This window comes from Solea senegalensis, linkage group LG4 (assembly GCF_019176455.1).
Source record: "Solea senegalensis isolate Sse05_10M linkage group LG4, IFAPA_SoseM_1, whole genome shotgun sequence".
In the NCBI taxonomy this organism is placed as follows: domain Eukaryota; kingdom Metazoa; phylum Chordata; class Actinopteri; order Pleuronectiformes; family Soleidae; genus Solea; species Solea senegalensis.
The window spans coordinates 24229497-24241366 of NC_058024.1; the positions used below are offsets into that span (position 1 = coordinate 24229497).

General features: G+C 42.8%; 2 protein-coding genes across 2 annotated transcripts; both read left to right on the forward strand.

Moving 5' to 3' along the window:
• Positions 1-41: 41 nt before the first annotated feature.
• Positions 42-2503, forward strand: LOC122768288 (transmembrane protein 82-like). The gene is made up of 6 exons (XM_044024174.1): positions 42-399; positions 500-572; positions 654-840; positions 950-1367; positions 2076-2260; positions 2332-2503. Exons 1-6 carry the CDS (start codon positions 327-329, stop codon positions 2422-2424), a joined length of 1029 nt encoding a protein of 342 aa, XP_043880109.1. The 5' UTR covers positions 42-326; the 3' UTR covers positions 2425-2503.
• A 2577-nt stretch (positions 2504-5080) lies between these two features.
• On the forward strand, positions 5081-10402 carry fblim1 (filamin binding LIM protein 1). Its single transcript, XM_044024082.1, has 8 exons — positions 5081-5188; positions 5527-5893; positions 7201-7355; positions 7941-8034; positions 8125-8294; positions 8483-8661; positions 9302-9422; positions 9546-10402. The coding sequence occupies exons 2-8, from the start codon at positions 5551-5553 to the stop codon at positions 9654-9656; spliced, it is 1173 nt and encodes a 390-aa protein (XP_043880017.1). The 5' UTR covers positions 5081-5188; positions 5527-5550; the 3' UTR covers positions 9657-10402.
• Positions 10403-11870: the final 1468 nt, after the last annotated feature.

Below are 11870 nucleotides of genomic sequence, written 5' to 3' on the forward strand. Positions count from 1 at the left end.
GTAAGCACAGTGTGATTTTTGTGACACAGTTAAAATGTCTTTCATCATTCTTTAAATCTTATCACCCTGTTTAAAAAAAAGGGGCTTTCAGCCACTTTTAATCACAGCCTTCTACTATAATCAAATCAAATCTGACCTTTGGAGCGTGGAGTGCACTCAGACCCGATCAACAGGAAGGAAGGCAACTTTAGTGTAGATCTGCCTCAGGAATGAAGCACAAACTGAATGTTTCCATCACTGAACATGTTCTCAGACTGTGGCAGCATGAGTGTCACTCATTAACGCGTCTTCCTGTGTGCGTGTGTTCCTGATCAAAACGTACAAAAATGTTTTCCTGGATCCTGGGAACCTCTGAAAGGACACTGTTTGATTCAAACCCTATTGACTGTTTTCTTCAAGGTGAGTCAGTGTTTGTTTTCTCTCACTGTGGCAATAAAAAGGGCATTATTTTGAATTCTTATAGTGACTTATGTGTTGCTTGTGGCTTTGTATACTGTAGGTCTCATAGGTGCATGTGGGGTATCAGTGCTGTGCAGTCTGCTGAGAGTTTACTACTTTCTTCAAACATGCTGGTGAGTAAAACAGAAATAGAATGTCACGAAAAGAGATTGAAAGAGCAGTAATGTTAATATACAAGCTCTCTGTCCACACAGTGATTCTGAAAGTGAAGGTAAACAGAGTTTATCCTCAGCTGTCAGTCCACTGGAGGGGAAATGGAGAGCGGTGTTACAGTTTTGGTCCCTGACGCTCGTTCTGTCTGTGGTGGGCCCGAGGGTTTCGTCTCTCTTAGTGCTGGAGTTTTCTCTCCGAGCGGTTTCTTCTTGGACGTCAGCAGGTCTGGTGAGTTACTGAAATGAGACGCAGATTTCTGACTCAGTTTTCATTCAGGGTGAGTTCTTGTTCTCGTAATCCACGTTTAAATCCCTCTAACGCTATGTGTCTGACTCAGGATGCTCCCAGCAGAGGCCTCGACCTCCTCCAGATCCAGTGCCAGTTTTCCCTGGGCTGCTGCTTCACCTGTGCTCTAGCGTTTCTCCATCAGGGGGCTCCACACCGCTCCCTCAACTTGCTACTGGCAGCTGCACTCAGCTGGGCACTGGCAAGTGTCAGCCAAAGTGTGTGGAGCCATGTGGCCAGACTTTACCCACTGCATAGCACAGAGCGGTACTGTGGGAAATGCATCACCCTGCTGACCTGCGGACACACCATACTGGCTTCGCTGCAGAGAGCGGTTGTCTTGGCTTTTGCTATTGCAAATGTGGCTTCCACGGCCACAGTTTATGACCACTTCTTGTCCCAGAAGGATGCACTTAAGCTTTGGACTCCACTGACTCTCTGCTACACGATGCTGGTGGCCTATATTCAAGGTGATGCTCAGGGAAGAGGTGTGGGAAATGAAAGTTGGTCCTCTAGGAAAATGAACGGAGACGCAGGGTGCAGGATTTAGCTGCTCAAGACTCAGCAGACATTAGACAACAATATTAAGACTTTTTATTTATTAATAATTAGTAATTGTATTTCTGTGGTATGGAATCCAATCCAAAACAAACACACACAGAACACAGAGAACACACTAGCACAACCTTTCTAACATTACACTGAAAAAGCACTCTATTAAGTAGTTTTAGAAAGTGAGAAGCATAAATATTGTTATAAAACCTTTAATCTTTAGAGGAATATAAGTTAGAAAATGTCCCATTGAAATGAAGAATCTCTTTTTCGACGTGGACAGGAAGCAGCACAAAGAAATCCTCATGTTGTGCAGACATGAAAGACATTAAACATTTGAAAATGTTTGTTTCAGCTCATCATAAAACGGCCACATCTTCAGGAATCAGCCTCCAGTTTAAAATCACTTTAAACACAATGTTTTAATTTTAACATTTTTTTATTTCTTTTTTAACAAAGTTGGTGTTCTTTCACATGAGTGTAAACACATCATCTATCAGTCAAAGTACACAGAAAAAAACTTCTCAATTACAGTAACGCAAGAATAACATTTCCTCTTTAAAACGTTTAAAGAGGTCAAATATAAGGAAACTGAAGCAAAGCTCATTGTTGTCACTTTCATGCAGAGAACCAGAATCGTCAGACTGGAGCAGAGGCTCTGGTTCACACTGCTGTGCTGAGACTCGGAGCCGTGCTGGTGCTCATGCTGACTGTGGGCGACTGGTCTGACGTCCTGCACGTCCTCATCGCCTTCTTGGGAGAGGCAGCCTGTCTGCTGCCCTCTCATGACCTTCTGCAAGCTGTCTTAAAGGTCTGTGTTGTGTCCTCCAGACTCTTGTTTGTATTTATTTCTGTTTGTTGACATTTATGTTTCACTTCTAGGAACAAGAAGAAACCAGCCCGAGGAAAAACCAACAGACCTCGGGACGCAAAACCAGAGAAGTCAGAAGCCAATCATCATCAGGCGACAGTTAATGGTTACTGACAGTTACTGACTCCAGTGTAAACACATTCAATTTTAGCATTAATAAATGGTTTACTGTGGCTTTACTCACCACTGTGTACTGACTGTTACTGGAGCTCATCCTTTACTTCAGTCATTTCAGCAAATGTGATGACTCAGATGTTTTACTCTCTGTCTTTTGGCTCATGTTTGTTTATTTTACAGTGATTCCACAGCGTTGTTGTTTGTTTGTTTTTCACAGATATTCTATGTAACAAGATTCCCTACAAAACCCCGGCACCTTTGGAATATTAGGAACAAATGAAGAGCAAACATTGATCATTTTAATTGGTTCTCATTGAGGTGTGAAAGATAAATCCAGTAAATATCCAGTTGTATCATGAGAAATGTAGGCTCCACGTTTCTTTGAGCTTTAGTTTCCTCAGAAACTCCTTCCAACTCCATCGCTGGGGTTGCTGGTGCCAATCCCACACCCACAACCATTCACTCTCACACGCACACCTGCTGTCAATTCAGTCCATTTAGAGCAGAGGTCTCAAACCCGTGGCCCGTGTGCCATAAGCGGCACTCCTCCAATTGATTTCATGCAGCCCACCACTTAATATCAAGTTATTTCTGAATTTCTTTTCCATTTAGATACATTTTGCATCATGAATACATTTTTATTGTAAACTATACATGGTTCCATAGCAACAAAAATGCCTTTATTTTGAAATTATGTGAACTATCATCTGAATGTTTTATCTGTATTTATTTATTTATTTTTGTTAAATTGCTGTTACTATGTCATGATGGAAAAATCATGATATCATTTTAAGCGTATATTGTCCACATGTACTGAAAAGTTGCTTTTCCCCCCAGACTTTTATTTTTTCACTTAACCCAACTGTCCAGACTAGATGGCCCCCAGGTCATTTGAGTTTGACCCTGATTAAGAATTTGGAGAAACCTGGAGAAAATCTGCACACACACGGGGAAAACATGCAAATTCTCCTGAGAAACTGAAAGGCATTATTTCCCCTTCAATAACTTAAATGTTTTCCTCATTAATCTCTCTCTCTCTCTCTCTCTCTCTCTCTCATAACCTCCCCACATCCTCGTCTGCCTGTTCCTCAAAGCAAATCTATTTTTGAACTTTCACAAGACTAATCCTCTGCAGAAATGACATTCTCGGTCATTCTCTCTCGTTTCGTTTCTCCGCCCCTGCAGATGTTTACAGTAGAAAGTCAGCATCAGCAGTAATCACAAACAAGCAATGTTTCCTGCAGCCTGTTGTGTTTCTTCCTGTGACTTCCCCCCCTTCATTCTTTCATTCTTTCTTTCCAATGCTGTGCTGCACTGTGCCACAACACAGAGGACAAAGTCATAAAGGAGAAGCAGTGAGACGGGGTTTTAAGGGGTTTGCTGATGATTGTGGCTGCTGGGTGGGTGGAGCGTGGAAGTCTGGGGGGATTGTGTCATCGGAAGGCATGCCCCCTCCTGCAGCTGTGACATCACTTCAGCATTCCTTTGCACAGAGCTGGAACAACAGAGACCCCCATCACTCTCCTCATCTCCGTCTCCCGTTTGCCCTCGCTCACACATTCCTGCCCCGTTCTTCTTCTTCTTCTTCTTCTGCAAAGTTTTACTCAACTTTCTCGGGTCCATCCTCTTGTGTGAGTCTTTAGAACGGGAAGCAGACCTCTCAAGATCTGGCTCCACGTTCTAACCACAATATTTGCTGATCAGCAGATCTGATACGAACCCCCAAACACAACAATGTGGCTTTTTCATAGCTCTTACAGCTCTTCCTCCTCCTCCTCCTCCTCGCCTAATAGACCAACATCTCCTCTTGCACAATGCCATGATTCATTGCACTGTAATGCTGCTGCTCCTGTAGAGCGGAACACAGAAACCTAATCAAGAGAGTCCAACATGTACTGCTGTGTGATCAGCCCAGGCTTTTCCTGTTTCTGAGGCAATAAATGGAAATAATGCCTCGACGCGCTGATAGTAAGTCAAGGCTAAAGTGATATAATGTGGTGGGGGGAAGGGAAGAAGGAAAGAGGGAGAAGAAAAATGGAGGCAGACTCATTGAGGGAGGTAGGGAAAATAAAAAAAAAAGAGCTGACAGAACAATAAGGCAGAGCTGTGCAGGAGAGAGAGAGAGGAGTGAGGAGAGGGAGGCCAGTTTGAGTGTGAGTGTGTGTAGTAAAGGCAGGTAGAGTCACATCCTGCTGGCATGCACAGAGATAAAGGAGAGGGAGGTGTCTCTGTGTGTCTCTGCTTGTCCATTTAAGGGTGAAACGCTTATCAGACACTTTATGATGCTGCATAATACATGTGCCCAAAGTTGCTCTGTACTTGGTTGGATTGCACAACTGCTGCATGACTTAGCAAGTGTGTGTGGGCGTGCGTGCATGCCAGTGTGTGTGTGTGTGTGTGTGTGTGTGTGTGTATGTGCATGCCAGCAGTGTTTTCCTAGTGGACAAATGTGTCATGTTTTCACTGCACTTTGCCCAAGATTAACTGTTCACCTTTTACGGTTGGGAAGGAGGTGGTGTTGTCATTCAGCCTGAGAGAGGGAGGAGGGGTCGGTGGCCGGCGAGGGAGCTGGGGAGGGAGGTACCAAAGGAAAAGGAGTGGCCTTCTGTAGATAGTCGCCCTCTCTGCCGGATTGAAGTCTTCTCAGTGTGGCAGCTCATAGGAGGGAAAACAGAAGTTAGAGTGAGATAGAGAGCAGAGAAGAGAAGAAGAAAACAGAGACAGCCATCTTCAGACCACAGTTTCTACCAGGTAGGTCATAGCAACAGTGTGAGTGAACTTAAGGAAACAGCTGATTGTGATTCTTAAACCATTTATCTTGGTAAACACTTCTGTGGGTGTGAGCATTTATGTCTGTGAAGTGAAAGCGAGAGCATCCACAGAGTTGACTTAGAAGGTGTGTACACTTGAATTAAATCCTACTGAGCTTATAGAGAACATAATGTTAATAGTGGTGTTTTCACTCATACGACTGCATGTGTCTCCGTGTCTCTGCGCTGTGGTCGTCCTTTTAAACAGATGTGTGAAACAATACACGTCCCGAGCAGTTTTTTCAGACGTGATAATCAATGTCCTGTCCCCTCTGTTAGTCTGTATGCGGGTTACATACAGTCATGGCATCAGCAGCTCCGCCAAAAAGGATGGTGTCCTCTGTCTTCATCACCCTGGCACCTCCCTACCGAGCCACCGTGACACAGCAGCCGCAGCAGCCCGTGCTCCAAGCTCACAGCGGCCCTGCGAGAGACAAGCAGCACACCGCTGTGCGACTCAGTGCAAGTGAGAGCATCCCCGCCCTGAGACACAGGAGAGAAGACCCGTCCTCAGCCGCCTGTGTGGACAGCAAAGACAAGGCTCCTGCAGGACCCTCGGCCCGAGTCGCAGACCCTCTCAGCCCCAAACCTGCTCATTCTGGACCCACTAGAGGAAAGCTGCAGAAAGACAGCAGAGATGATGCAGGTATTGAAATATTTGCATGGACGTGCACTGGTCAGAATTAGATTAGGTTTAAAAGTAGGGGTTGGAGATCCTGGAGAAACAGTTAGAGCAGGCGACACTTGGAGTTAAAAAGTTCTTCAGACTTCCCTCCGAAGTTACGCCTCACACAGCATCTGTAACTTTCGGTACTTTTTGGTGACGCTAACTTTTTTAGATACTTGGAAAACAACAAATACAGAATATAGAAGTTCACAAAGACATAAAGTTAACCTACCGGTCCAGTAGAAACAGAAACCATGTCAACATTTTGCAGCCCTTGCTGGGCGTTCAGTTCCCGCCGCCGTTCAAACGCAGTGCCGATGCTCATGCTGGTCTTGGATCGCTCTGCACCAGCCTTTTTCTTGGCAGTAGCTTTTCCTAAAAACTGTCTTTCATTTGTTGGCTCCTTTTCTGCCATAACGTTGCTGCAACTGTCTCGTTGGATTTAGCGAGCTCGCACAAGCTCTGGCGTTGTCTTCTGAGCATGTGCATGAAGAGGGGGTACGCGCAGGAGGGAGGGGCAGATGGCAGTTTGATGCATCACGATCCAATGAATGCGTTCGGGCCGTTCACTATGATTGGATGATGTTTTTACAGGCCTGTCCGCTCCACAGTTGACTGAAAATGCATTCATTCATTGGTTACAATCGGGTTGTGAAGAGGATTTTAAGCAATACAGTATAAAAATGCTGCAGAAAATAACCTCCCGCTACCTTTAAGTGATGCCGTCTTTGTCAACCAATCATAAACTACTTTTAAAACCCTTTGTTTTATCATTGAACTTCAACTTTCTTTCCTGTCCTTTACCACAAGATGTCAGAACTCCACAGATTTAAATGCATCACAATCTGCAGGTGCAGGTGTCGGATATTATACTACATATTATAATACAACTGTAAACGTATAAAAGTATAAAGTCACTTGTCGCTGCAGCCTTGTGATTTGGTTGAAGGGGTCGAAGACTCTGAGGGTGTGGAGTTTTAAAGAGGTGAGTTATGTAGCTCCTGATCCTGGTCTCTGCTCTGCTTGTGGCTCCAGGCCACAATAGCTACACTGTGGGTAATGAAGACGCCAGGTTTGGACAAGACAGAAGAATGAGCGGGAGGGAAAAAAGACACCTCTGGTTGTGCTTCAGCAGTGCAATGGTATTGTAGTGTAGTGTTATTATTCGCTATTTCAGTTGAAAACTTCTTTGACATGGTGTTTAAATGTCTTTAATTCTGTATATTAGAACTTAGGGAGGATTTTGTTGCTACACACAGTGACTTGATGTCCTTTTGTCGAACCAGAGTACCTTCCACCTCCTCCTTCTCCTGCCGCTCTCGTACCTTCTTCATCTCCGAGAGCAGCTCTCCCTGAAGAATCAACACATCCTCCATCTCCTGTCCAGACGCCTCTCTCACCTCGTCTGACCGCAGACCAGCAGCCAGTTAACGACAGAGAGGTATGTGCTGCTGATCGTCATCATCATCATCATCATCATCATCGTCATCATGTCTCATCACCGATGTCATTTGCAGTTTAAATACTCAAACAATCCCAATTTTTGTTCCCACAGTGGCAGATTACAACCTTTCCAGAACTTTCACAGATACTGTATTATATTCTGCAGTGGTTGTAAAGAATCGTCTGCAAAACACATTATAACTGGGGGGGAACAGATGTATTTAGCTGTAGTGGATAAATCATCTGAAGAACTTTAGGAACTATGCACGAATAGAGCTTTCCAAACGGTTCCTATCTTTATAAGAACCATTTTTTGTATTTTATGTGTTTGACTTGGTCTTCCATATCTGTGAATGGTGTGATATAAATAAACTTTACTTACTTACATTTCGGGCCAGTGAAATAACGTCCAATACTTTAGAGATTTGGTTATTTACCCCCAAATATTATGGTTAATATCTTAATTTTAATAGTGTTATACACTGAGAATGTATTACATTGACTTAAGTAACCCTCTTTCCTTCCAGCCAACATAAATGTGAACTCATTTTAGACTTTGATTTTTCACATTCTCCATTCCAAGGTGGAAACAATCACACCAACAAGTGGGTTAAATCAAGTTGAACAAACCCACGGCATTCACAAGAACGGCGAAGAACCAAGCAGAGAGAGTAAAGGTAACATGATCTCTATTTACTATCTTCTGCTTTGACAGCGCGAACGTTGTTACAACCTGCTCTGACGCTTCATGTTTGTGTGCAACTCAGAGGTGTGCGGCTTCTGTCGTAAGCCCGTGGATCTCTCTCAACCCGCGATAGAGGCCCTGAACAGGACGTACCACGACGGATGCTTCCAGTGCAGGTCTTGTCACATTCCTCTGGCTGGTAAACAGTATTACAACAAGGCGGGGATCCCACTCTGTGAAGACTGCTACCAGGTACACGAGCAATAATCAACACGGCCTCCACGATACAGTTGTTATCAAAGCTGCGAACACACGTGCAAGTCATTGTTAGAGACCACACCAATGGTTTTCCAAAGACTGCAGCCACTGGCAGGTTGGAAAGTGGAGAAAATAGAATTCAATGAAGTGATTGAAAATGCTGACATAATCTTGTCTTTCAGGCCAGTTTGGAGCTTTGTTGGGCATGTGGAGAGGTCATCACAGACCATGTGATCCGGGCTCTTGAACGAGCGTACCACCCGTCTTGTTTCACCTGCACGACGTGTAAACAACAGATTGGAGAGCAATCTTTTGCCCATGGGGAAGTTGGAGAGGTTTACTGTCTCCAGGACTACTACAGGTTTGAGTTCATACTGCCCTGGGCAAAAAAGCAGTTCAATCATGAGTTTAAACTGTTTTCTTTCACCAGTGGGTTAGTGTTTAATTGGCGTCCATTGACTCTGCAATGACTGAGGGTGTTTATTGACTCCTGTGCTGACTCCTCCCTTTGCCATGAGCATCAGGCTACTGTGACCTTGTGACCTTCACTAGCAGACAGTCGGTGTGTTTATATGCATGTTAAAGGTCCGACTTTAGCAGACTACGACAATAATAATACAGGTTTTTTTCATGTCATGTAAACATGTTAGTCGGACTAAAATTGAGCCGGTCTTAGTCAGACTAACATACCCTGATAATCTTCATTCATAGTCTGATTACTCCTGCACGCTTGTACAGACTTGAGTCAGACTTGGCGTTCTGCGCATGCACCAAAGTTTAGGGACGTCCTGAGAACACTTTTTTGTGTCCGATACCGACATCAAAAACTCGAGTTTTTATCTGTCCGACATCTGATCCAGTTATTTTGACAATCCGATGACCGATACTGACCAATACCGATTCCCATTCCCAGTTTATATTCCATTTCTGCCTCCTAAATGTTACACAGTGGACCTTTTAAATTATCTTGACTGTTTTTTTTCCTCTAATCATCCCTGAAGGAAGTATGCCCCGAAGTGCAGCTCCTGTAACCAGCTAATTATTCCTAAAGAGGACGGTACCGACAGCTTCACCGTTGAATGTCTGGGACGCTCCTATCATGAGAACTGCTACAGATGTGAGGTAGGTTGCTCTGTGTGCAAACAGTGCACGGTAGAGACACACGGGCAACTATTCAAACACACCCAGACACACACACTTTCATCAGCACCAGTCAATCAGTCAGTCTTTGACTTTTGTCCGCAGGTCTGTGTCATTCAGCTCTCTCCTGACCCCAATGAGCACGGCTGCTTTCCTTTGGACGGGAGGATGCTGTGCAAATCTTGCCATGTGAATCTGGTTTCTGGTCAGCACTAACACTGGCCTTTAATTAAAAACTGGTGGAAAAGTGACAAGAGAACTGGGAGATGATGCATCTGTGTTTAAGAGTTTGGCATATTTTTTTTCCTCCTGGACAACAATAACAAAAGCTGTTTTTTTTTTATTATTATTATATAACATATCATGCTATCTAAAGACCTTACTATTCCTTTATTTTTAAACTTGTTTTTAAAATGTTGCACTCTATAAACTACAAAATGCACCAAATATATATTTATACAACAGACTTAGTCTTAATCATATATACTGTTCTGTTTCTCCATCACATTAACCTTTTACATAAAATATAAAACTTTATATATATATATAAAAAAAACTGTTATGTTTATAGAAAAGTAAACTAATATATTTTATCTCATGACATTACTTAAGACCACTCGTACATAATCAATAAATCTTAGGATCTAATTCACACAATGGTACAAAAAAAACAGTGTTTTCTTGAATGAATAATACAACTTTATTTACATTTATGTTTTTGTTACTGGCCGGATACTGGCGGACCAAAACTCTGTGCTGGAAGACACTTTACGCAGCTGCCTGATTTCACGTTATCAGACCCAGACATGATCTCTGTTGATTCCAAGAAGAACTTGTTTGTTTGGGTTTATTATGATGAGATGAATGTTGTCACTTTACTCACCTGGCTGACCAGACACAAAACACAACCTTCAGGCATAAACTAACCTGCATAAGATCATTTTGAACACTCATTGTGGGACTCTCTTGACAAAAAAGGGCCTTATTTCTTTTAAAAAAAATAATCATATACATTTTACATTGCATTGTTAGTCTTTGGAGCTTGTGGATCCCTGTTGATGTACTTGGTTATTTATGTTCTGTATTTCAAAATGACTTGTTGAATTATATTTCTGTGTATTCAAAATATGTATGAAAATAAATTGTTCTAGAAAATTCAAACTGGCATTTTCGCTTCTATTCACTGAATATCATCGGTTTCTCACCCCCTGCAGTAATTAACCCTTACAACACAGAGCATTTCGGCTGCTTTCTTCCATTACTATGTTTAAACATACAATACAGAGGCTATAAAAATGTGCAATATAGAGTGTCTTACTTTCATTTTCACCAACTATAAAACACACCTGAGCTCAAAGTACTCAAAATGTTTAAAATTGGATTGAATTTGTGAAATTTGTGAAACAGGTCACAGTTCAAAGGTCACTTGGCTTTATATCGCAACAAAAAATGCGATAAAAAAATGTATCATCACTTTGACTCAACAGCACATAAGAAGACGAATATGTGAATATGTGACCTATAACCACACACACCCCAGGATGTCCATATAAGGACTTGGGTTTTATTCCCATGGATGCACCTGCAGCACAGAACCGTGCCACATAAGCACTAAGGGTTAAATCACTGCCTTTTTTTTTTTTTTATCTTTGTTGAAGTGAAACTCTTTGAGTCATGCCTATGACGTACATTTTTTTTTACCTGCTCACCTCTCCCTGTTTGCCTCAGGATCATCCAGAGCTCCACTCTGTTTCTCTCACTCAGCAGCTTTTTCATCCACACTGCTCCCTGGATGGATTCCCCCCTCTGGACTCTTTTGTTTGTACTCCTGGAACAAACAGTCTGCATCTCCTTCCTGAACACTGGACCGTTCCTTATACACTCCCCCCACTTCCTGGTTTGATTACTCGCTGTTGCTTAGGCTTTTCCATTTTTATTCACTTATTGAATTGTAAAAAAAACACCTTTGTGTTCAAACATAATGTGAATTACTGCATGCAATTGAGTCCAAATGTTCTGCTAGTTCCAACAGGTGCACTGTGTTTGCACAAAACAGTCATTTGTTGCAGGGTTTGCATTTAAAACCACATTCAGAGGTGGTTTGGTGCATGTGACCACATTCTTCAAGACGCATTAGAGACTGCCTACCAAGTTTGTTTGACAGTAATATAAAGTCTGATCAACACATTCTTCTGATGATTCAAATCCTATTTCATCTTAAAGCTTTGATGCATACAGTCCTCCCAACTCTGTTCCTTCCTGATGGTCGTGCAGACACACACACAAACACGTCATCAATCAACACGGGTACAGTCAGAATTCTGGAGCTTGTGAGCGGATATGAAGTCCCTTGCAGGTGTGAGATTTCATCACAAGTGGCCACAGGAGACGAATTTAGAGTGCATTTTAATGCCAGGTGTGGACAGTTGC